This window comes from Miscanthus floridulus, chromosome 1, assembly GCF_019320115.1.
Source record: "Miscanthus floridulus cultivar M001 chromosome 1, ASM1932011v1, whole genome shotgun sequence".
NCBI lineage: Eukaryota > Viridiplantae > Streptophyta > Magnoliopsida > Poales > Poaceae > Miscanthus > Miscanthus floridulus.
In genome coordinates, this window is record NC_089580.1 from 156965817 (window position 1) to 156988360 (window position 22544).

At 45.0% G+C, this 22544-nt stretch overlaps 1 protein-coding gene and 1 non-coding gene across 4 annotated transcripts; one reads left to right on the forward strand and one right to left on the reverse strand.

Annotated features, from left to right (window-relative positions):
* Positions 1-14708: 14708 nt before the first annotated feature.
* TRNAP-UGG (transfer RNA proline (anticodon UGG)) lies at positions 14709-14780 on the forward strand. Its single transcript has one exon. It is a non-coding gene; the product is annotated as a tRNA-Pro (tRNA).
* A 949-nt stretch (positions 14781-15729) lies between these two features.
* LOC136544950 (superoxide dismutase [Cu-Zn] 4A-like) lies at positions 15730-20065 on the reverse strand. 3 transcript variants are annotated; one of them, XM_066537009.1, is made up of 8 exons: positions 19912-20065; positions 18585-18672; positions 18390-18491; positions 18184-18279; positions 17960-17991; positions 17803-17878; positions 16063-16116; positions 15730-15962 (listed from the first exon to the last, which is right to left on the reverse strand). In XM_066537009.1, the coding sequence occupies exons 2-8, from the start codon at positions 18658-18660 to the stop codon at positions 15940-15942; spliced, it is 459 nt and encodes a 152-aa protein (XP_066393106.1). In that variant the 5' UTR covers positions 18661-18672; positions 19912-20065; the 3' UTR covers positions 15730-15939. The 3 variants fall into 3 exon arrangements, with proteins under 3 accessions (XP_066393106.1, XP_066393119.1, XP_066393113.1); XM_066537022.1 differs by having other exon boundaries at positions 18585-18682; positions 19912-20023; XM_066537016.1 differs by having other exon boundaries at positions 19780-19918.
* Between the last annotated feature and the right edge of the window lie 2479 nt (positions 20066-22544).

The following is a 22544-nucleotide window of genomic DNA, read 5'->3' on the forward strand; positions in this document are numbered from 1 at the left end:
AGGGTTTGGCGTGTGAACCTCCAAGTGAGTGAATCGCCACAACGAGGACTAGCTTGCCGGCAAGCAAGTGAACCTCGGTAAAAAAACATTGTGTCATCATTTGATTCTGAGGTGATTGGTCTTTATTGGTATTCATTCTTGTGATTGATTGGTTCATTTCTCAACTCGATGGTATAACCATCTTGCTCTCTCTTTCCATTACCGCAAACTAGTTGTCAAGCTCATTAGTATAGCTAGTCATGAGAGCTTGTTAGTTTGGTTAGTGTGGCTCTTTAGTTAGATTTTGAGATCACACTAACTTAGTGTAGTGACATAGCCATTGTGTGGATAGAGACTATATAAACTAGAATTGTGGTAGGTGGCTTGTATTTTTAGTAGGCTAGCGCAACACTCGCTTCGCCTCATATTTGTCTAACTGGTTTGCTAAGAGTTGTTATAGAAAATTTTATAGGCTATTCACCCCTCTCTAGCCATTAGGACCTTTCACCCTCTCAATCATAAACATGAGATAGGGGACATAGGGTATCCTTTTTCTTCCATCCTCCTTAGTGTTCCTCAGCTCACGCCATATGAAGCGAGGGACATTAAACATGTCACCTCCAGGAATAAATCTAGCAAGCACATTCCTGACATAGCCATTAAGATCAGAGACTACTCCATCCTTGGGATTGATAGTGTGCCTGATCAAATTATTTAGAATGTAATAATAGCTCTTTAGGCCACTGACTTTCCTATCTACACTTCTCCTATCAATTCACATATAGGTAATATCACAGATCTTAGCTCTAGCCTCATCATGAATATAAGTGAAGCCCCGCTCCTTCTCTCCAAAACTAAGGATCTGGCTAAAAGTCACAAAATCAACTCTATAATATTGTCCCTCAGTCATCCAGTGAATCTCATCAGTGTAGATACTATAGAAGAAAGTGGCATGGAACTGGGCTAGCACTTTCTCATTCCAATTATATCAGAAACTCATAATATCAGTGAGGCCAAATAGCTCACAAGCCTTGATCACCTTATTGAATTCTGGCTCATTCTTTGCTTTCACCTCCTCCCAATCAACATACTGCATCTTGACAACTTTGGATTTCTTAGAGTTGAAGTTCACGGATGCATAGAAGTTGGAATGAAACTCATTTCAAAACCTGTAGTCTATCTATAAATCCTTTGGCTACTCATAGGGATTGTTCTCACATGCTTCCTCCACCATCTTTAGCTTTCCCGCAAAGTTGAGCACAGGATGAGCACGTGTGTCAATAGGACATCTCATGACTACATCCTCAGAATACTCTCTGATGTAGCTCCTATCAAACTCCTCAAGATGAGGTGGAGTATCTAGGCCAGCATTTGGAGGAATAGTGCGGCCATCCCTCTCCAAGTTCTCCTCATCCTAGATCATCTAATCTCTCTTCCCCCTGTATCTGGCAACATCTCTACCTGCTGCACTGCTGCTACTCCCTGTGGTCCTGCCATGACCACGATGAGACATTTGCTTGTCCCGAGGCTCAATCATCTTCCTCTTCTCCCTCCTGTCATCATCACCTCCGGAGGCCATCTTGGTTTTCGTGGATTGAGGAGGAAAGAGATGAATTAGCTCCATCCATGAGCTAGGGCTGCTGCTGATGACGACGTAGAAGAACAGCAGCACGCCGTGGCAATGCCGGAGGTGGCAGCACTGCTAGACAGAGCGACAGCGTCGCCTATGCACGCGTGGAGGAGAAGAGAGGCGGTGGCTAGGAGATAGGAGAGGAGAGGGTTACTTGGGACCAGGTAAAATAGGTAGAAAAGATGGCCCCCCACGATAACAGCTGATATGGGCTAAATTTCTAGTTGAAATTTAAAGTGCGGCACTGCCGTAGTCCACACGTGGCACTGCTGTAGGGTAGGCGTGGTATTGCCGCACTCCCTAGTGCAGCAAATTTAGCTACTAACTAAATACCTCTCTCTCTATATATATAGGATATGGACATATATATCAAGCACACTATGATTAGCAATAAATAATCAATACAAACAATGATCATAATGTACTTGTTTCTTATGATAAACATTTTAAGCACAATATTTGAACTTTTATAATTCATTTCTCTTATCCATGCTAGTTCATCAATCAAGGTGTGCTATAGTTCAAACCATGTTACAATAATCAAGAATATTGAGCTCACTACGCAAAGCATAAAACCTTAACTCATCAAGAGGCTTAGTGAAGATATCGGCTAGTTGTTTTTTGGTGCTCACATGGCGAATTTCGATATCTTCTTTAGCTTTGTGGTCTCTCAAGAAATGATGTCGAATGTCTATGTGTTTAGTTCTTGAGTAGCTTACAGGATTGTTGGCTAACTTTATGGCACTTTCGTTGTCACACAAGAGTGGGATTTTAGTAAAGTGACATCCAAAATCTTGAAGGGTTTGCCTCATCCAAAGTAGTTGAGCACAACATGCACTGGCTGTAATATACTTGGCCTCGGTGGTGGAAAGGGCTATATAATTTTGCTTTTAGAACTCCAAGACACTAGGGACCATCCAAGAAATTGACATGTCCTTGAAGTGCTTTTTCGATCTACTTTGCAACCGACGTAATCGGAATTTGAATACCTAAGTAGATCAAACCTAGAGCCCTTAGGATACCACAAGCCAAGGTTAGGAGTGTGTACTAAATATCTCAAGATTCTCTTAATAGCCACTAAGTGACACTCTTTTGGATTAGCTTGAAATCTAGCACACATGCACACACTAAGCATAATATTGGGCCTAGATGCATACAAATAAAGTAGAAAGCCAATCATGGAGCAATATACCTTAGTATCCATGGCTTTCCCTTTATCATTGAGATCTAGATGTCCATTGGCTGGTATGGGAGTTTTGATAGACTTGGCATTCACCATGTCAAACTTCTTGAGCATATCATGGGTGTATTTCGTTTGGCTAATGGAAGTTTCATCCTTCACTTGCTTGATTTGAAATCCAAGGAAGAACTTCAATTCACTTATCATGGATATCTCAAATCTCTTGGTCATGATCCTACTAAATTTCTCACAAAAAGAATGATTAGTACTACCAAATATTATGTCATTGACATATATTTGGCACACAAATATATCTTTGCTAACTTTGTGAGTGAAAAGGGTAGGATTAGCTTTGCCTATTTCAAAGCCTTGTTTAAGCAAGAATTCCTTAAGGCATTCATACCATGCTCTTGGTGCTTGCTTAAGCCCATAGAGTGCCTTTTGGAGTTTGTAGACATGGTTGGAAAACTTGTGATCTTCAAAGCCCGATGGTTGTTCAACATAGACAAGTTCTTGAATAAGGTCGTTGAGAAATGCACTCTTCACATCAATTTGATATAGCTTGAAGTTGTGATGAGCGACATAGGCTAGAAGCATTCGAATTGCTTCAAGTATTGCCATAGGTGCATATGTTTCTTCAAAGTCCAAGCCCTCTACTTGAGTGAAACCTTGAGCAACCAACCTTGCCTTGTTCCTTGTCACCACTCCATTCTCATCTTGCTTATTGCGGAAGACCCACTTGGTGCCAATGACATTGGTACTGGGTCATTCCACTAAAGTCCACACTTGGTTTCTTTCGAAGTTATTGAGCTCTTCTTGCATGGCCACCACCCAATATGGGTCTCCAAGTGCTTGTTCTATCTTAAGAGGCTCTAAAGAGAAAACAAATGAGTAATATTGACAAAAGTTTGCTAAATGTGAACGAGTTGTTACCCCTTTTTGAAGACTTCCAAGGATGTTATCAACGGGATGATCCCGTTGTATTGTTTGCCTTAGCCTTGGATGCTCAATGGCCTCTTGTTCATCTTCTGGATCTTCATCATCATCTTGCTCAAATATGGGTTGTAGGTTTTGTCCATGAGCTAGAGTCGAATCAGCTGCTGCTGACTGTGTAGGTGCGGCACTACTGTGCTCTGGAGTTGCAGTAGGTGTTTGTTGCAGCGTAGCATTAGGTACGTCTGTGGAAATAGGTGCAGCAGCAACTTGAGGAACCTCCACTTCAGTGACTTCTTCTTCTTGTGGTCTAATATCACTAATAGCCAATTGCTTGATTGCTTCACATGGTGGATCCTCCTTTCCTACAACACTTGAATCGACTTGCTCCACTTGAGAGCCATTAGATTCATCAAATGTCACATCTACCGCAATCTCAACTCTCCTAGAGGTTTTGTTGAAGACATGGTAGGCATGCTCATTTGATCCATAACCAAGAAGAAAACCTTCATCAACTTTAGGTGCAAACTTAGAGGTTTTGGGTTTCTTGTTAAGTATGAAACATTTGCACCCAAACACTCTAAAGTAAGACACCTTAGGCTTGTTACCGGTTAGAAGCTCATATGAAGTTTTCTTCAACTTTTTGTGTAGCTAGAGGTGGTTGATGGCATGGCAAATGGTGTTGACGGTGTCACACCAAAAGATGTCTGGCGTCTTGTACTCATCTAACATTGTTCTTGCCATGTCAATGAGTGTACGGTTCTTTCTCTCTGCTACACCATTTTGTTGAGGGGTGTATGTAGTTGAAAACTCATGCTTGATGCCCTCTTCATCAAGAAACTCCTCAACTAGAGTATTCCTAAATTCGGTTCCATTGTCGCTTCTCACTTTCTTGATGAGAAGACCGAACTCCTTTTGAGATCTTCTAACAAATATCTTCATCTTCTCTTAAACTTGGCACTTGTCATGCATGAAAAATATCCAAATGAAACAGGAATAGTCATCAATAATAACAAGACCATATTTGTTACCCTTGATACTTAGTTAGGCGATCAGTCTAAAGAGATCCATATGTATTAGCTCCAATGGTTGCTTGGTGGTCATGATGCTCTTTGGTGGGTGAGGTGCTCCAACTTGCTTTTTGGCTTGACGAGCGCTACAAATTCTATCTTTCTCAAAGTGAATATTTGTTAGTCTAAGGGTATGTTCATTTTTTAGAAGTTTGGCCAAGTTCCTCATCCCAACATGGGCTAGTCAAATTTTGCCAACCCATGCTAGATTTTACCACTAAACAAGTCTCAAGCTTAGCTTTACTTTTGTTGAAATCAACTAAGTAAAGCTTGTTCTTTAATTGACCCATAAAGACAATAGAGAAATCCTCCCTTCTAAAGACTTCCACACCCTTATCTAAAAAGAGACAATTGTAGCCCATCTCACATAATTGAGAAATGGACAACAAATTGTAACTCAACGAATCAACATGTAATATATTTGTAATTGAATGCTCAAGGGTTATAGTAACTTTACCGAGACCAATCACATCCCCCTTTGAATTGTCTCCAAAGACAATATTTTTATTTGAGTTTGTCATCGGGGAATATGATGAGAACATACTCCTTTCTCCGGTCATATAATTTGTACATCCACTATCAAGCACCCAACTTGATCCACGGAGGAGTATGCCTACAAAATAAGTTTAGTTACTAGATTTAGGTCCCCAATTTAACTTGGGGCCTTGCATGTTAGTCACAAGAATCTTAGGAACCCAAATAGAAGTATTCCCATATATGTTGGTTTCTTTCCAACATATTTTGCAACCACTTTCCCACTATTGTTGTTCCTCAAAACAAAGCATGATGTCAAGCTTTGTCGATGTGCATAAGTCTTCGGTTGATAGGCATACTTATTCTTGGTGGCCCACACTGATTCCTTATGCTTCTGGAAAACCTGTCTCTCCTAGTACACCTTCTTCTTGGGCTTAGTTTGATCAGGAACAGAATTGGTAGCCTTCTCATTTTTACGGGGTGCGGCACTGCCGCCCTTCACCGTGGCACTGCTGCTCTAGGACACTGCATTGTCGCGGTCTATGCAGGCTGATCTGTATCAATTTTAACCTTCTTCTCAAACTACACACACTCATAGCTATTCACTATCCTTCTTCCATTTGTCTTGGCTCCTTTTGTGTGACAAAGCCCACACTTGATTAAGGGATGCCTTCCTTGCTTGAATTGTGGCCCTTTTGATTCATCAACTTTCTTGTCATTGGATTGGGTCACACTTATCCACCCTTTTCCAATGACTTTATTGAGCCGAGCAATCTTCTTTCTCATAGCTTCCATATTTGCAAGGTTAGTGGAATAAGCATTCAAATCAAAATTAAAACATTTTTCACAACCTTGACTAGTGGAGGGAGTAGAGGTTTCCTTTGCCTTAGGAAGATGTGAGTTGCTATCCCAAAGGATGCCATATTGCATCTCAAGTTCTTTGTGTTTTTCATCTAAGTCATAATATTTTTCTTGAGAGCTTTATTTGCTTTCTTTGTAATAGCATGGTCCTCTTGCTCTTTGGCCAAGGCCTTGCGCAAAGATTCCACCTCACTTCTCTCTACCGCAAGAGCTTCTTTGCTAGCAATGTAGAGATCCTCTTATTGGATAAGAGTCTCTTCTCTAGATTCTAGCTTGGCTTGGACACTCTCTAGATCCTCCATTAGCTTAGTGATGAATAATTTGGTCTTTCCATCCAAATTTTTAGTTATCATGTTTATTTCTTTATCACTAGATTTATCATCACTAGAGCTATCACTAATATCACTACTAGATATATCACTAGGAGGTGAAGGAGATTTGGACTTTGGTTTGAATTTTACCTGCTCACGCTTTGCCAAAAGACAAATGTGAGGGGAGTAGTAATCATCATCGGACATGTCATTGAGGAGCCTTAGTGTAGGGGATGACTTGTGAATAGCAATAGTTGCAACATTCTCCTCCTCTTCACTTGTGCTCTATTTAGTTGAGTCCCATTCATGCCCAGTGTGAGCCTCTCCCATGTACTTCTTGCTCTTTCTATGGTCGGCCTTCTCCTCTTTCTTGTCCTTGTTGTATTTGTTGTCCTTGATCTCATATGGACACTTGGCAATGAAGTGATCGGTGCTTCCACAATTGTAGCATGTCCTTTTTTTCTTGTTTGGAAAGCTTCTCTTCACTACCTTGTAGCCTTGCTTCTTTAGCCCCTTGTGATACCTCTTCATAAAGAGAGCAACATCATCAACTTTCTAATATTGATCATCATCATTTTCACTTTCACTTGAGGATGATGTGGTCTCTACTCTTTCTTGAACTTGCTTGCTTGCTTTGGGCTTGCTAGTTGAAGCTTGTTGGTTGATCTTGGACTTGCTTGTAGAGCCTTTCTTGCTTGATTTGTTGGCCTTGAGAGCTACATCTTTGATCTTGATGCCCTCTAACTTTGCTTGCAGTTCTTCTAGTTTCTTCCTCTCATTTGCTTCTTATCTCTGCATGTCAAAGGTCAAGATCCTCCCAAGTACATCATTTAGTGTGAAGTACTCAAACTTCTTCTTGTCTCTAATTAGAGTGACTACAGTCTTATTTCTAGGTGAATAAGCTTCCAACATAATCTTGACAACTTTGTGATCATCTAGCTCATCACAACCATAGCCTCTAATCTTGCCCACCATTGTCATCAACCTATCAAACATCTCTTGTGGCCCCTCTTCATCCAATATTACAAACTGGTTGAGCTTTGACATTAACAAATCAATTCTTACCATTCTCACTTTGTCAACCCCTTCATGTGCTAGGTACAAAGTGTCCCATATTTGCTTGGCAACATCAACTCCAATCACTCTATTCTACTCATCGCCATCTAAGGCACTAAGCAACACACTTGTGGCTTGACCATTGAGGTGAATGATTCTCATCTCTTCTAGTGTTGGGTTCTTGGGATCAACCGGTGGCCTAAATCCATTGCAAACAATCTCCCAAATACCGAGGTGAAGACCTATAAGATAGGCTCTCATCAAGTGCTTTCACTTGGCAAAGTTAGTTCCATCAAAATGAGGTAACTTGCCCATGGGCACATTGATGAAAGACCTCCAATCATGGTTAGTCATAGGCATAGAAGAATAGTTAAAGGATACAGCAGAATATTTGTTGTTGTCGGCTTTGTCCTTTTCTTTCTTCTCCTTCTTATCCCCCTTCGACACTTGGTAGCACTCATCATCATCTTCATCTTTGGAACTACTTGATATGTCACTTGATGATGCATTTGTTGCCTTCTCTTCTTCTTCCTTCTTCTTCCTAGCTTCCCTTCTTTTTCTTCTTGCTTCTCTTTTGAGTTTTCTTTCTTCTTTTCTTTGCTTCTTGTCTTCTAACCGTTGCTGCTCCTTCTTCTTCTTCTTCTCTCTTGCTTCTCTTTTGAGAATTCTTGCTTCCTTCCTTTTTCTTCTCTCATCATCATTGAGAGCTCTTTCGGCATCGGTAGCCTCAAGATGTGGTAGCATGGTGTTGCTTGCTATCGACATGCTCAACTCGCTGCTGTTGGTGTTGTGCAGATCAACCCGCTCTGGATTGACATCCACTGGCTTCACGCCACTAGTTACTCCTTCGGGCTCCATACCTCATGTGGTGAAGCGTATATGAGGTAACCTACTCTGATACCACTTGTAGGATCTCTGGTTAGCTTAGAGAGGGGGTGAATAGGTCTATCAAAACAAACACTCAAACTTCTATTAAATTCACTCAGCGGCAGTGCCGCTCTAGAGAGCGGCACTACCGGACTATGGCACTGTCGGGCCAGAACAGCGGCATTGCCGCACCTACAGACAACTTCGAATCATAGTTCAAAATCCATGAAGAAAAACTTAGATCGGAGAAATTTCCTAGCGTACTACAGGCATGATAATCACTGATCAAGAGCTAGAAGTGGTAGGAACACCACATACAAGTAGAGCGTGCTGAAGTGAGAAAGAAGAGGTAGATTGTCGTTGGAGAGGAAGAGGAAAGATATATATACCCCCAGCCCCCAATGATCACCGCACCTAAGGGGTCGGGCGAGACGGAGCCCACAGCCTCGAGGTCGGGCGAGACGAAGCTCGTGGCCTCGACGTCAGGCGAGATGAAGCCCACGACTTTAGGGTCAGGCGAGACAAAACCCCACACCCAAGGGGCCGGGCGAGACGGAGCCCGTAGCCACGAGGTCAGGCAAGATGAAGCCCGCGACTTTGGGGTCGGACGAGACGGAGCCCGCGGCCTCGAGGTCGGGCAAGACAAAGCCCGTGACCTTGGGGTCGAGCGAGACCTTTTCATGCGTCTCGAGCCATCCAGGGAAGTCAGCGTGGGCGCTAACTTCCTTGTGCCGCAACTCAAGTACGACAGTGCCTCTCTTCAAGTGCGGCAGTGCTGCACCACGTAAGACAACAAGGGTAATAGTGAAGTGTAGACTGTCTTGGCTGTGAATCTGATGATGCATATGGTTGTTTGAACACTTGGTAGCACATAGTAGCTTAAACATTGTGTCCCCTTTTATAGTACTGCTTTTTCTATACTCAAATTTAAAATATAAAAGAATTTAAACCTCCTTTGAGTTTGAAGCCATCTACATTTGTAATTGGGGGCTCCTCCGTTTCATGTAGCATCCTCGAATATAAATTCTCTACTTGTCATCTCGATAAATCTTATTAGTTCTCTAATTGCATGGTCATTATCATCAAAACCCATAATTAGAGCTTGATTGCACTTTCATGAGGGGCAAAAGCCTCACTCCAGCATGGCCCCTACTTCGGCCCTCAAATTTGAGGGGCCCCTCAAATCCCCTCTCCGACCCTCATTCCTGGGAGCTCTAGAGGGAGCCCCTACTCGGTTATTTCTACAGTTGCTCTCACACGTTGCTACGCATCTGTCCCTCTCGCCGCACCCTGACGCTCTTCCTCTGCCCGATCGAACGGAGAAGCCCCCATGGCCTGAGATCCTTGCCGGAGAAGACGCCCCCACAGCCACTGTTGTCGCCCTAGAAGAAGCCTCCACAGCTGCCACCGCCGCCAGATCTAGTGGCCTCCCGGGCATGTCCACCTCATTCCCGACGGAGAAGCGATCACGCCCTACTCCTCCCCGCCCGTGGCTTCTTACTCGCCGCCCACGACTTGCTCCTCCACACACTCGGACACGCCCTGCTTCTCCCCACACGTGGACACACCCTGCTCCTCTCTACAGGGTCCCCTTCTTGGCGTAGATCCTCGGCGTGGGCGGCTCCTTCCCGAGCGGATCCTTGGTCGGCTCGCCGGTGTGGGTCCTCACAGGCGCGCGCGCGAACTCGCCTGACCCCGACGAACCCGTCGCAGTCCAATGGCCAGATTTAGTCGATGGAGAAGAAGCTAATAAAGAGGATGGCAAGCAGGTCTCGCATGTCATTCTCTAATAGAATAGTTTTACGAGCTCTGTTTCAAGGGCCACTGCTGGAGTATAGCTGAAAAAACATAGCCCTCAGGAGTAGAAAAGCCCTCAAACAAAAAGTAAAGGCCCTATTTTGAGGTCACTTGTTGGAGATGCTCTTGGACTTACCAACTGCTCTGGTCGGACTCATTCAAATATCAACTGCATTCCAAAAGACAGATAAAGAAGAAGAAAAATAACACTTCCATTTAAATCATAAGACGGTTTTGGCTTTTTTGGAAACAATAATTTTTATAATGCATTCAGATATGATACATATAAAATAATGTATTTAGAAAATTCAAAACATCTTATAATTTAGAATAATTTTGAACAAATAGAGTAATATATACAGTATACATATATGCGCTACTACATCCACCGTTATAGGCTCTGGGGACCGGATCAGATACGTACCCGAATGGGCGAGCACTAACACAAATCGATGGATGCACGTAGTATTAGCCATTAGGTGGCACCTGGCATCGTTATTAGGTGGATAAGCAAAAGCAAGGCAGGCATTACGTACGGCGCAGACGAAACAGCGCGGCTGACGCTGACGGCCACGTCGTGGCAGCAGTGGCCGATCCGGCGCGGCGCCTCCTTCTAGAAGCGCGCCATCGTTGGCATTTTGCACGAGGGCTGACGGAGACCAAGGCTCCGAACCCAAATTCTAAAAAGGCGCTGAGTAGGCGTCACATCAAATCTTGCGATACGTGTATAGAACATTAAATATAGACGAAAAAAACTAATTATACAGTTTGGTTTGAAATCACGAGATGAACGTTTTGAGCCTAATTGGTCCATGATTGAACATTAATTGTCAAATAAAAACGAAAATACTACAGTAGCCCAAATTCCAAAATTCAGCCAACTAAACACGGGCCAAGCTAAAAGGACTTCGGATCTGTATATATACTTCCTCGGTACAAATAAACGCCCTCAACCGTTATCAAATTTAATCAAATATATATTAAAATTACTAATATTTATGTTACTAAATAAATATCATTAGATTAATCATGTCATATGTTTTCATAATAAATCTATTTAGATGTGCAATGTTGATAACTATTTTTATTTATAAATCTAGTAAGCTTAGGGGGTGTTTGGTTCCATGGACTAAATTTTAGTCCATGTCACATCGGACGTTCGGATGCTATTTAGGAGAACTAAATATGAGTTAATTATAAAACTAATTACATAGATGGAGACTAATTTACGAGACGAATTTATTGAGCCTAATTAATCCGCCATTAGCACATATTTACTGTAGCACCACATTGTCAAATCATGGACTAATTAGGCTTAAAAAATTCGTCTCGCAAATTAGTCACAATCTGTGCAATTAGTTATTTTTTTCGTCTATATTTAATACTTCATGTATGTGTCCAAACATCCGATGGGACATGGACTAAAATTTTTCTTTAGGAACCAAACACCCCCTTAAATTAGTTGACTCATTCAAGTGTGAGATGTACGCTTATTTTAGGACAAAGTGCGTATATATTCGCATGCGTGCTCCATCACCATTGCGTCGTTGCCCAACCTTGGTTACTCCATGGTCCATTTCTAATGGGAGGTCAGAGCATCTCTAGAAACTCTCAAGTACAGCTACCCAATAAGATGCTAATGGGGTTGGCCTAACACTCGATTTTACATTATTTGGAAATGTGTTGCAGCAAATCCTCAATACCCTTCTAACGACAAGTCATCATGCTCACCAACTCATCTTCGTGTCTAGTCCAACTTACCGTTCAGTCCCAGCACCATGGTCCATACACCATCCATCGTTAGATCACGATGGATGGCTCACATCTGACCTGACTCGAAGCAAAGCCCTACCATCGTTCCACAATCATTACCACGGTCACCCCTCTCAATCGCTTGCTCTCTTCCTCTCCACCACAAGCTCACCAGTGTCCATAGCCGCCGCCGCCATCACCCTCTCCATATATAGTGCGCGCTCGCGACATCGTACATGCTCGCCAACTTTGTAGTCCCAGTTCACTTGCTCGAGGATTTGGGCGACAAGCTCCAGCCACGATCAATCTTGTGATGGAGTGTCGGAGCTCATGGCAATGGTCAGGGATTCGAAGGTGGTCGTGCCCTCATAGCTCCTGTGCATAGGGGAAGATCTAGGTGGCTAGCGGCTTCCTATGACAAGCAGGCCAATGGCGGCTCACCGACGAGTGGAGCGACGTAGCAGCGAGCACCGGAGGTGGCATTGAATGGGGCACTTAGAAAATCACCTCGGTGGTAGTTGGAGTGTGCAAGTTGTGCCTTGTGTAGGCGGCTCTGGTCCATCGTCTCTCGCGTGCGGACCTTGTAACCATACCGTTCTTTTGTACTTTTAACCCATCTTAATGAAACACGTGTCAACGGACACGTCCTCCCAAAAAAAGAGCGACCGCTTCTGCGGTAAGAACAAGGTCAATAATAGAACCAAGTTGCTAGGCTATAAGACAAGCTATAAGAGCCAAGTTATACAATAAATGTCTTCTATTTATCTTCAAAAAGTCTCTCTCTCCTATTCCTCCTCACAACACTTGCTACTTGGGTCCACTAATACCTATGTTTCCGTGTCAAGCTTGGTGCTTTAATGGGAGCCAAGCTCTCATCTCTCTCCTCTCTTCTCTCCTCCACATCAACATTAGCTTAGCTATAAGCTCATTATTGTACATGCTCTAAGCCACCTCGCATGGTAGCAAATAGTTGTAGCAGCCGTTATATATTACAGCCGAACAGGTTCGTAGTTATCTCAATTAAAAAGAAATGAAAAAGGAGATACGCTGGCTCTGCTCAGCTATCTTTTTTTTATGGTGGCTGCCGCTGTGGCTACATATCTTTCCTCTTTTCAGCACTAGAGTTACTGAGAACTTGCCTTTTGCTGCCGCTGCAGCGCTGCAAGAAGTGTAGCCGATTAGGCCCGCTGTAGCAGAAAATTAGCTCAAGTCTCCAGTTGTTTCTTTGGAAAGGGGGAGCTGGAGCGTGGAGATGCTCCGGTTGTGGTTGTGGAGCCGGATGCGTTGGCTGTGACTGTGAGCCTCGACTCGTGGACATATTTCTGGCAAATGCAGACTTGGGCTTTGGCGATTCGTGTGAGATCACAGCTGGACGACAGGACAAAGCAAGCAACGGCGCGCGCGGAAAACACAGTGCGGTGCAGATACGGTGACGCTGACGGGCCGGCAGCCCGGCACGCGGACGCGGTGCTCCATTGCCCCCGGTCCAACATCCTTGATGCCTTCTAGAAGGACAGCAGAGGGACGCCAGCAGAGGGACGCCTGCTGCTGCTGGGCGTTTGGATTCCTCACGTGTCGGTGTCGGTGTCGGTGTCGGTGTCAGTGCTGCCTGTCCTGCTCTGCTCTTGCTCTTGCTCTTGCTCTTGCTCTGTCTGTTTAATTCCTAAAATTTTATAAAAATTTTTAAGATTTTTCGTCACATCGAATCTTTGACGCATGTATGAAGCATTAAATATAAATAAAAAATAAAACTAATTACACAGTTTAGACGAAATTTACGAGACGAATATTTTAAACCTAATTAGACTATGATTGAACACTAATTATCAAATAACAACGAAAATGCTACGGTGTCATTTCGTGGCTGCCGTACTGGATCCGTTGTGGTTTTCTGGCACGGGTGCACAGCCGAGCGAGATTTGTCGGATCTGGTTTCTGGTATGGCTCTCTGCGTGTGCGTGGTGGTGGCCGTAGGTTTGTCGGCTCTTGACTGCGCTGTCTGGTACGGTGCGGGACGGGAGAACAGTGGATGCCGGATGCCTATGCGTTGCTGCAATGGAGCGAGGTTGGAGGTTAGGCTGTGTTCGGCTGACCCAAAAAATTTACTGTGCCGGCTGAAAACACTGTAGATGCTGAATTTTTGTTTAAGAAAAATACTTTTCCGGATGAAAAAAAGAAACGGATTAAGCTGGGTTCAAAGTCAGCCGAACATCTGATCATGGCCACCCAACTCGACTAACCCGATGTGTCAGTACGTTGGATCAGGCTTGGATCATAATCTTTAGTCCATGATCCGAACTAACCTGAAAAAAAATCAACCCAAAATAGAAAGATTGATACAAAATCTGAGCCAGTGCATTGGATCAAAGTCGGACCAGATTTTACTTAGAGGCTGTTTGGATGCCAGCCTTTATTTGCCACAACGCAAGTGTGGCGGCCGCAAATTGTGGCTGCCAAATTCACCGCCACAGACTGCGGCGAGATTCCTAAAGCTTTAACTCTTGTGCAGCGGTGACAACCACATCTTAGTCATCAACCAAGCAGGGGCCAAAACTGTTGTGGCCGCCATATATGTGGGGTGGCACATGAAGGCGAGGAACCAAACAACCTCTTAGTATTTTCTTTTGCCTGATCTAAACCTATTCTGAACCGGCCTTTGATCAGACAGAAATAACTCAACCCCTAACGTCGACATGAGTTACAAAAAAATTGTCGACATTGCATGCTCGACAAATGGAGGACGATAAAGGGATTGTATTCTAATAAGAAAGTTTTAATCCGCCCTCCTTCAGCAAGCAGGGCATTTGGTCTAGTGGTATGATTCTCGCTTTGGGTGCGAGAGGTCCCGAGTTCGATTCTCGGAATGCCCCTTTTTATCCGTCTCCTCTTTTTTTTTTCTTCTGTTCCCTATCGGAACGGCACTTCGTTCTTTCCTTCTTTATTTCTGTACCACGACGGATCTTGGTTCACTCCGGTGCAATGCCGCCCTTCGTCTGATCGATTCCGCTTCCGTCCCTTACCAGATTCACTGTGCAAACTGCAGCACGAGCATATCCGCACCATCGGCATCCCGAGATCGCCACTACCGACCACCACGGCAACGCAACACCTATGGCCCTGTTCGTCGGTTAGAAAACCATGTGATTTTCTCCCCCACCTGCCAAATGCTGGCCCTGTTTGGATCCATGGGTTAGAGCTAGTTTGGGCTAGTTAGAGCTCAACTAACTATAAAGTAGCCAAATAGGAGGGCTAGAGTGGGTTATTTGCAACTAGCCCACCCTAAAAAACTATCCCCCAAAGAGGTGATTATTTAGGCTAGTTGGGGCTATTTGAGGTGGGGTCCACTGTTTTTTCTCTACTTTCACCCACACTAATGATTTGGAAAGTACATTTATTATCATTTTAATCCTTGTATCCAAATATCTCTTAGGCTAGAATTAGCTCAGAACTAGTCCTGAGCTAGAAACTAACTCTAACCTCTAGTTGTGCTAGAATATCAAACAGGGCCGCTGTACCGCAGGCCAACCGAGAATCCGATTTTAATCCGAAACAAACAGGGCCTACACCGCCGCTGCAACCGTCGTGTCCATCTAGCCGACAGTGGAAGCAAAAGCAAAGCAACCGTGGGCACGGATGTGCCGTCGCTGGCGCGGACCATCTCCACTGAAGACAGGCGATGCAGCCAGCGTATTTCAACAGCAAGTCAGCACTCAGCAGCAATCACGAGCTGCTGCTGCTGCTGCTGACTGCATATCAAAACCAAGTCGCCACCATTGATTGCAACAACACGTTCCACAAAAGCACATCGAAACGATAGGATGTTCTCAAAACCGACATGTAACACATACTCAGGCGATCCAGCATAGTCCAACACAGTTTAGTTCATCGGTTTCTACAAGTGCTTAATGACAAATACACTGATCATTGATCAGGTGCTCTTATTTCACGAGGTCTCGGAATGTTCAGGCTGGTCTGTTGGCGACGGCAGAAGACACTCTCAGGCAGGCGCCCGAAGTCCGGCGATCATTTTCAGCCCTGGAGTCCAATGATCCCTGGAGTGATAATATAATGCGATCAGAAATCCAGTGTGTGTGAAAGAACAGGAAGCTAATCTGGCATAAGGGAATGGGGCTGGGAAATGGGTGATCGTACCACAAGCAACACGGCCACCAGCGTTTCCAGTGCTCTTGCTGAGCTCGTGCCCACCTGAATGTACAAACAGAAAACAAACAGTTGTTAAGCTTACTATCTGAGATGAGCCATTTAGGAGAATGGCTCTGAATAGAACCTAATAGTACAGACTTCAGTTTGAAAACTAAGGATAAGGCAACAAAATCTGGCAAAGTGCACAAACAAGGTGTTTAAATAGACAAATGCGGATTGATCAGTGACAAGCTTTTACAAGTATTATATTCATAACCTAAACAAGATTAAAGATGGCATTGTGCAAAGCCAAAGTTCTTACGAAAGAATTCAGATCAGCAGATCAAAGGATAGCCAAATGGATGACTCAATTGTAAGACACTAACCTAGTTCAGCTTATTTAAAGTTCAAATATCCTTTATCATGACTTAAAAATGGCATAAAAAACTGGATTTTTTTTAACGGAATTATGGGACAGTTTAAGCATAGTGTCGGGTATCGATATTAGGGATACCCGGAGGAAGGAAGTTAACGGCCACGAACGCGAACGTTCATTCGCCCGGATGGTCCAAGACGTATTTAAGGTCTCGCACGACCCCGAGGGTGCAGGCTCCGTCTCGCCCGACCCCGAGGGCGTGGGCCCCTTCTCGCTAGACCCGTCGAGCGCGGGCTCCGTCTCGCCCGACCCCTCGGGCACGGGCTCCGTCTCGCCAGACCCCTCGGGCGCGGGCTCCGTCTCGCCCGACCCCGAGGGTGCGGGCTCCATCTCGCCAGAACCCTCGGGCGCGGGTTCCGTCTCGCCCAACGGGGATCTATACCGCCTCCAGCCACTACGGGTCTAAGTGTACGACCCAGGGTCAAACTTCTGACACTCGGAGGGAAGCGGGCACGTCTCGACGTGACCCGTGGCCGTGACGGACCATACCTGGGGGCTCACGTCGCCAACAGTGTCGGGCGTGCCGGCGCTGTGCTGCCTAATCCCCGTACGGCTTCTGACTGTTGACCACGCCGCCCGCTGGGATGGGATGGAACGCCACGACCAGTTGATGATGTCGAGGCATGGCACCAGTGGTGAACAGGGCCGCGACGTGGAGCCGGCACCGTCATCATCTACAGGACCGGCGGGACCCATATAAAGGAGATGAATGACGCCGCGACCCTGGAGGCCTTCTTCTCCCTCGCTTTTCTCCTTTTCTCTCTCTTTCTCTCTCTCTGTAACCTGCGCCTTCCCCTTCACCGATAAAAGGGGAAGCAGGACGCCCCATGAGAGAGAGAGGCACGAGCACACGGCTGAACGAGCTCAACAAGACTCAACTCCGTTCGATCTTTTCACCAGAGATTTGGGACCTTCTCCCTCTCTCGTCCGTTTGTAACCCCTACTACAGACAGTGCCGGTAACACAAGCAGCAGCAGACTGGACGTAGGGACGTTCTGCCCAAACCAGTATAGTCCATGTGTCCTCCGAGCACACCATCTGGGCCAGACGCGCACACTAGAAATTTACTAGCCGGTGATCCGAAACACCGACACATAGCCTTGCCAAATTTCTCTCTCTGCCATTTAATAATGAGATATAATTAGAGACACTCTCGCAAGGATTTATTCACGTGATCCATAAACAGGTATATATAGTGATTATAGGACTATCTGAACTTAGAACCATTGTGAAAAACTTAGCTCAAAACAGAGGAAAAGCACCACATTCAACACACAAAAGGCACAAGTGTGGACAGTAAATAACATCATTACCCTTTCCAAGATCATCAGGATCAGCGTGAACAACAACAGCTCTGCCAATGATTGAGTTGGGCCCAGTCAGTGGGATCTGAAAAAAAATCATTAGCAGTGTTAAGGAGAAGGCTAGGGTGACATAGGAATCATAAGGGTCCACCAAGTGTCTGATTACCTGGCTGTCGGTAACACTGATGTTTGCAACACCTGACAGCAGAGAAACAAACTCAGTGACAAGAAAGTACATTATCATATACACAGCATGTGAATGGAATTATGGACTATGGCTAAAGGATCACAGAAGTAACACAGCTTCCTTAGCCCAAGTACTAGCGACCACCGACCAGCCACTACATGGTATGTAAAACAGATCATGAAAGGAAGGGCAGAGATCATTACCATCTGCTACAGCTGTCACATTTCCAAGATCACCGGCATGGCGGTTCTCATCTTCTGGTGCTCCATGCTCCTTGCTCGCAGGATTGTAGTGTGGTCCTTAATTATGAAACAAGTTCGCCAACAAGTAGAAAGTTCAATGGTCGATAACTTAGCACACATCCTGATCACATAAGCAAGCCAAGCCAAAGTAAAAGAAGCATAAATACCAGTTGAAATGCAGCCATTGGTGGTGTCACCAAGTGCATGCACATGGAACCCATGGAGGCCAGGTTTGAGGCCAGAGACACTCCCGGTGACAGTGGTAGGGCCTAACAATAGATCCAACGAGCAGAGTCAACAAGGCGAAGACAACAATTCAATTGGATATAAAATACTAGATCAAAGAATATGTAATAGCTTACCATCTCCCTCTTGGGTGAAGAAGATGGTGCCCTTGACACCCTCACTGCTACCAAGCACAGCAACAGCCTTCACCATTGTTTATGTGATCTGCAAACAACTCCACAAGTAACAGGGCATTTCAGTACGGGTAAAAGTAGCACAAACTACAAGCAAGCAGTGAGATATGTCAGTACATATTAGATGTTAACCCCTAGATCATCTACATAATCTCATCGTAAGTGAAAGATGGAATATTTTAAACAAAATACATGAGCTATGCCTTCATTTGTGACATCATCAAGACATCAAAAGTGAACCAAGAGGAAATATGAGACGCTATCACTATGTTGCAAGTGGCTGTTTCCATTTTTCCACATACTACAGACCACACAGACCTGTACACTTATTCAAGATAACCAAAAAGAAAAAAATGTATGACCTTTCACCCATGAAGAACAACCCTAGGAGAATCACACCACACACAATTGGGTACAAATAATACACACAACTCTTTCTCAAAACAGAACTTCAAAAAATTAATCATGGAGGTAGAGGTGATTTCGACTGGTCACACCTTGCTAGTCCAGTCATCCTACACATCCCCTGACAAACCATAACAGGATATGGGTACCTAAACCTATCTGATCAAACGTGCTCCAAATAGCTAATCTCAACAGGCAGAAATCATGATGCTATGAGCCTATGACATCTGAACTTCTAGAAGTTAAACTGCATGATTCAGCCACACTTTTTCTTGGCACAAATAGCGATACCAGTATGACCTTTAAAAATCTCATTCTTTCATCAGGTATTCTTGGTCAGGGGTAAAACTGAAGGCGTAGTGGTGATCCAGTTCATCATCAAAGCTAAAAACAACAGAAAAAAAAAAGTCTACAGCTAACACTTCCACAACAGTCTACGTACCAACATGAGACACCACCAGTCCACCACGAGTAGCATAAAGTACTCCAAGTAGGTAATATACACACGACCATCCATCCCAGAACAAGCAACAAGACTGAACAAGGGGACTAACATGACACGTATCTAGCGCTCCCAAAGTGCTTAATCCGGTGGAACGAAGCAAATCGAGTCCCACTACTTGTGACGCCTAGATGGGATTGATATGATGTAAGATCTAACTAAGCTCGACGATCAATCGGAAGCTAACGAAGGAGGCGGAAAGGGGAAAACAAAATAGAAGTGGAACCGCACCACCGATCTGAGATCCAACCAACCGCAGCTACTCCGGGGTATTCGGAGACCAGGTTATACGAAGCGACAAGAGCAGAGTTGAGGCGATCGAAACCCCAGGAATCCGTGAGAGGGTTTTGGTAGGTAGCATACCTCAGGCGACCCCCGCGGCGAGGAAGGCGACGGCCTTGGAGTCTTGCGCTTCTGGAAGGTTCTCTCCCGAGACGGGTGTAGTTGGGGACTTGGGGGGTTTGCGGGGAGGATGAGGATTGAGGAGGACGCGCGCGTGTGCTGGATTTGTAGGCGCAACCGAACAGAGCAGTCAAGTTGCGTGGCTACTATTCCGCAACGACCAGCAGGTAGTGTCACAGGAATTTCAGGAAACTAAATACGGTCTTATAAGATTATTTTTTCCCAATGTCTTTCTTTCAGTTTCTTTAATTTGTATGTAATTGTGATGGTAGTCTCAATCCAAAAACTAGAATGGTTTCTATAGTATTAGTTAGGTACAAACTAAATAAAATGGTGATGTGTCACCGAAATAGAGAGAGAGAGAGGAGGAGAAGAAAATGATTTCTTATAAATAAAAACTAATCTACAGGAAAATCAAGATATGAAAAGATATGCTAGATAGATTATAGGAGAGAGGAGACATGTGGTTTGACCCCAAAAAAAGAAACCATCCCCTAGAAGTATGGAGAGTGTTCGGCTGGCATTAAAATGGAACAACAGCCGTTGAAAAATACTGTAGCAACAGAAAAAAATAATGAAAGAAAAACACTGTTCTAATCGGAAAAAAAGAGACGTCAACCAACCAGAGGCGGCCAGCCGAACAAGCTATGGTATTTACATGTAGTATCTACATGATTTGATAAGTATATAAACTATATCATAGTTTATAAGTTAGGACTGTCCCGATGCTATTAAACTACTACTGATGCGTTGTTTGTATAACATTTTTCAAAGTTGGCATATAACATGAACACAAGTATGACACAACTTACCAAATAAATAGTATCATAGTGTTGTTTCTTAGGAGCATCAATTTAATTCATTATTGTTACGCTATATTTATGCCAATATGCTGAAAGTCTGAACTTTGGCCCCATTTGCGTGCCTTTAAACCCGACTTGATCCACTTATTTTTTTCATCCGGAACAGTGTTTTTCTCTCACAAATTCATCCAGCATTCCTCCAAACCATCCAGATTCCTCCAGAATTCAGACAAGCGAACGGGGTCTTTATCAGAAGTTGTAGCCTACGTAGTTCAATGAGGGACCGTATCGTGTATCGGATACGCCATGATACGGCTCCGATATATATCCTCCAAGTATCCGATTTGCAAGACCATATATTTTTACAGCCCATGCAGCCTGTTCGGGAGGCCGTATCGTATCGTGGATTATTTACTGCTGGCCGGTTTGGTGTGAGAGAAAAACACTGTTCCCGGCTGGAAATTTACGATCGTTTACGAGCAAGCGAACAGGCTGCATATTTCAAAATGTTGTTTGGATGGACGGTGAGGCCACTAAATTTACCCCTGGATCGGGCCAAAACCAGTGTAAAAAAAGTGTTGCCCCTCGATGTCTGAAAATTTTAAAACTACAAAACACGATAGCTCCTGTGCAGATGCCCTATCCACGTCCCTCCAAATTCCCTTGGTCGTTCGATCTCACGTTCGACGATCCAGATCGCTTGAAGCGGATTCTTGACGATAACCGATTCTGGTGCTTCTGGTTGGCTTCTCCCCCTTATCCTCTGCTTCTCCCGCTTCTCATTAGAATCCGGAGAACCAAATATATACTACGGCTCCCGCTTCTCCTTCCAGATTCTTCTGCTCCCTCCTCTCTCTCTCTATCTCCATCCCCACGCGAATAGAGGCGCTAGCGCCGGCGGCCGTGCTCCTCCTCCTCCCTCCCTCCCTCCCTCTCTTGCCTCTTATCTTCGTTTCTCCCTCCCCTTCCTCTCTCTCTCCTTCCCTCCCGATGCGGCAGCGGGAGGCGCGGCCGGCTCCCCGCGCTGCGTGCGGCCAGCCAGTGGCGGTGCTCCGGCACCTCCGCCGCCCCCCCCCCTCTCGCATCCTCTCCCTTTCTCTCTCCTGAAGACCGTAGCCTCGTCTACTCTGAGGAAACCCTAGGTCTTCATCTCTTCCCCTCTCTCCCTCTCTTTCTCCCCTCTCCTTCAGGCACGGTCCCAGGCCCAGCACGGGCGGCGCGGTGGTGCGGCCTCCCTCTCCCCAAGACGTGTGACGCCCAGCGACGCAGGGGGGCGGTGGCGCGCGGGCGGTGGCCGCCCCCTGCCACGACGGCGCACTTACGCGGCCGCGGCCCCCGGTCACACCCCACGGTGGGCTCGGATCTACCGGCGACGATCCCCGGTGTGCGCTACGCCGCCGCGGCTAGCTCTGCCCGTGGTGCCCCCTCTGTTGCATTCATTTCTTGGCGTCTCCTAGGTGAAGCAAGACCATCCGTCTCCTTTGTACTGCAGGTTGACGGATTATATGTGTGTGCCTATGGTGCTGTTTTATTTATTTAAGTCTGAGCATATGCCATTGCTGATGATGTGATGATGCCTGTGAGGTGCTTCTAATAAACCTGAACATATTTTTGTGCCTTTGCTATTTTGTATTTTTTTGGTTGACCATATGTCAATGCCAATGATACTGTAAACAAATATCTTTTTCTGAAATATATGATCTGATTTTTGCTAACATAGACGGCCTATCCTCGAGTGAACCCCAGCCGCTTTGCAGCGTTAGACAAGAGTATGGGGTCATGATTATCACT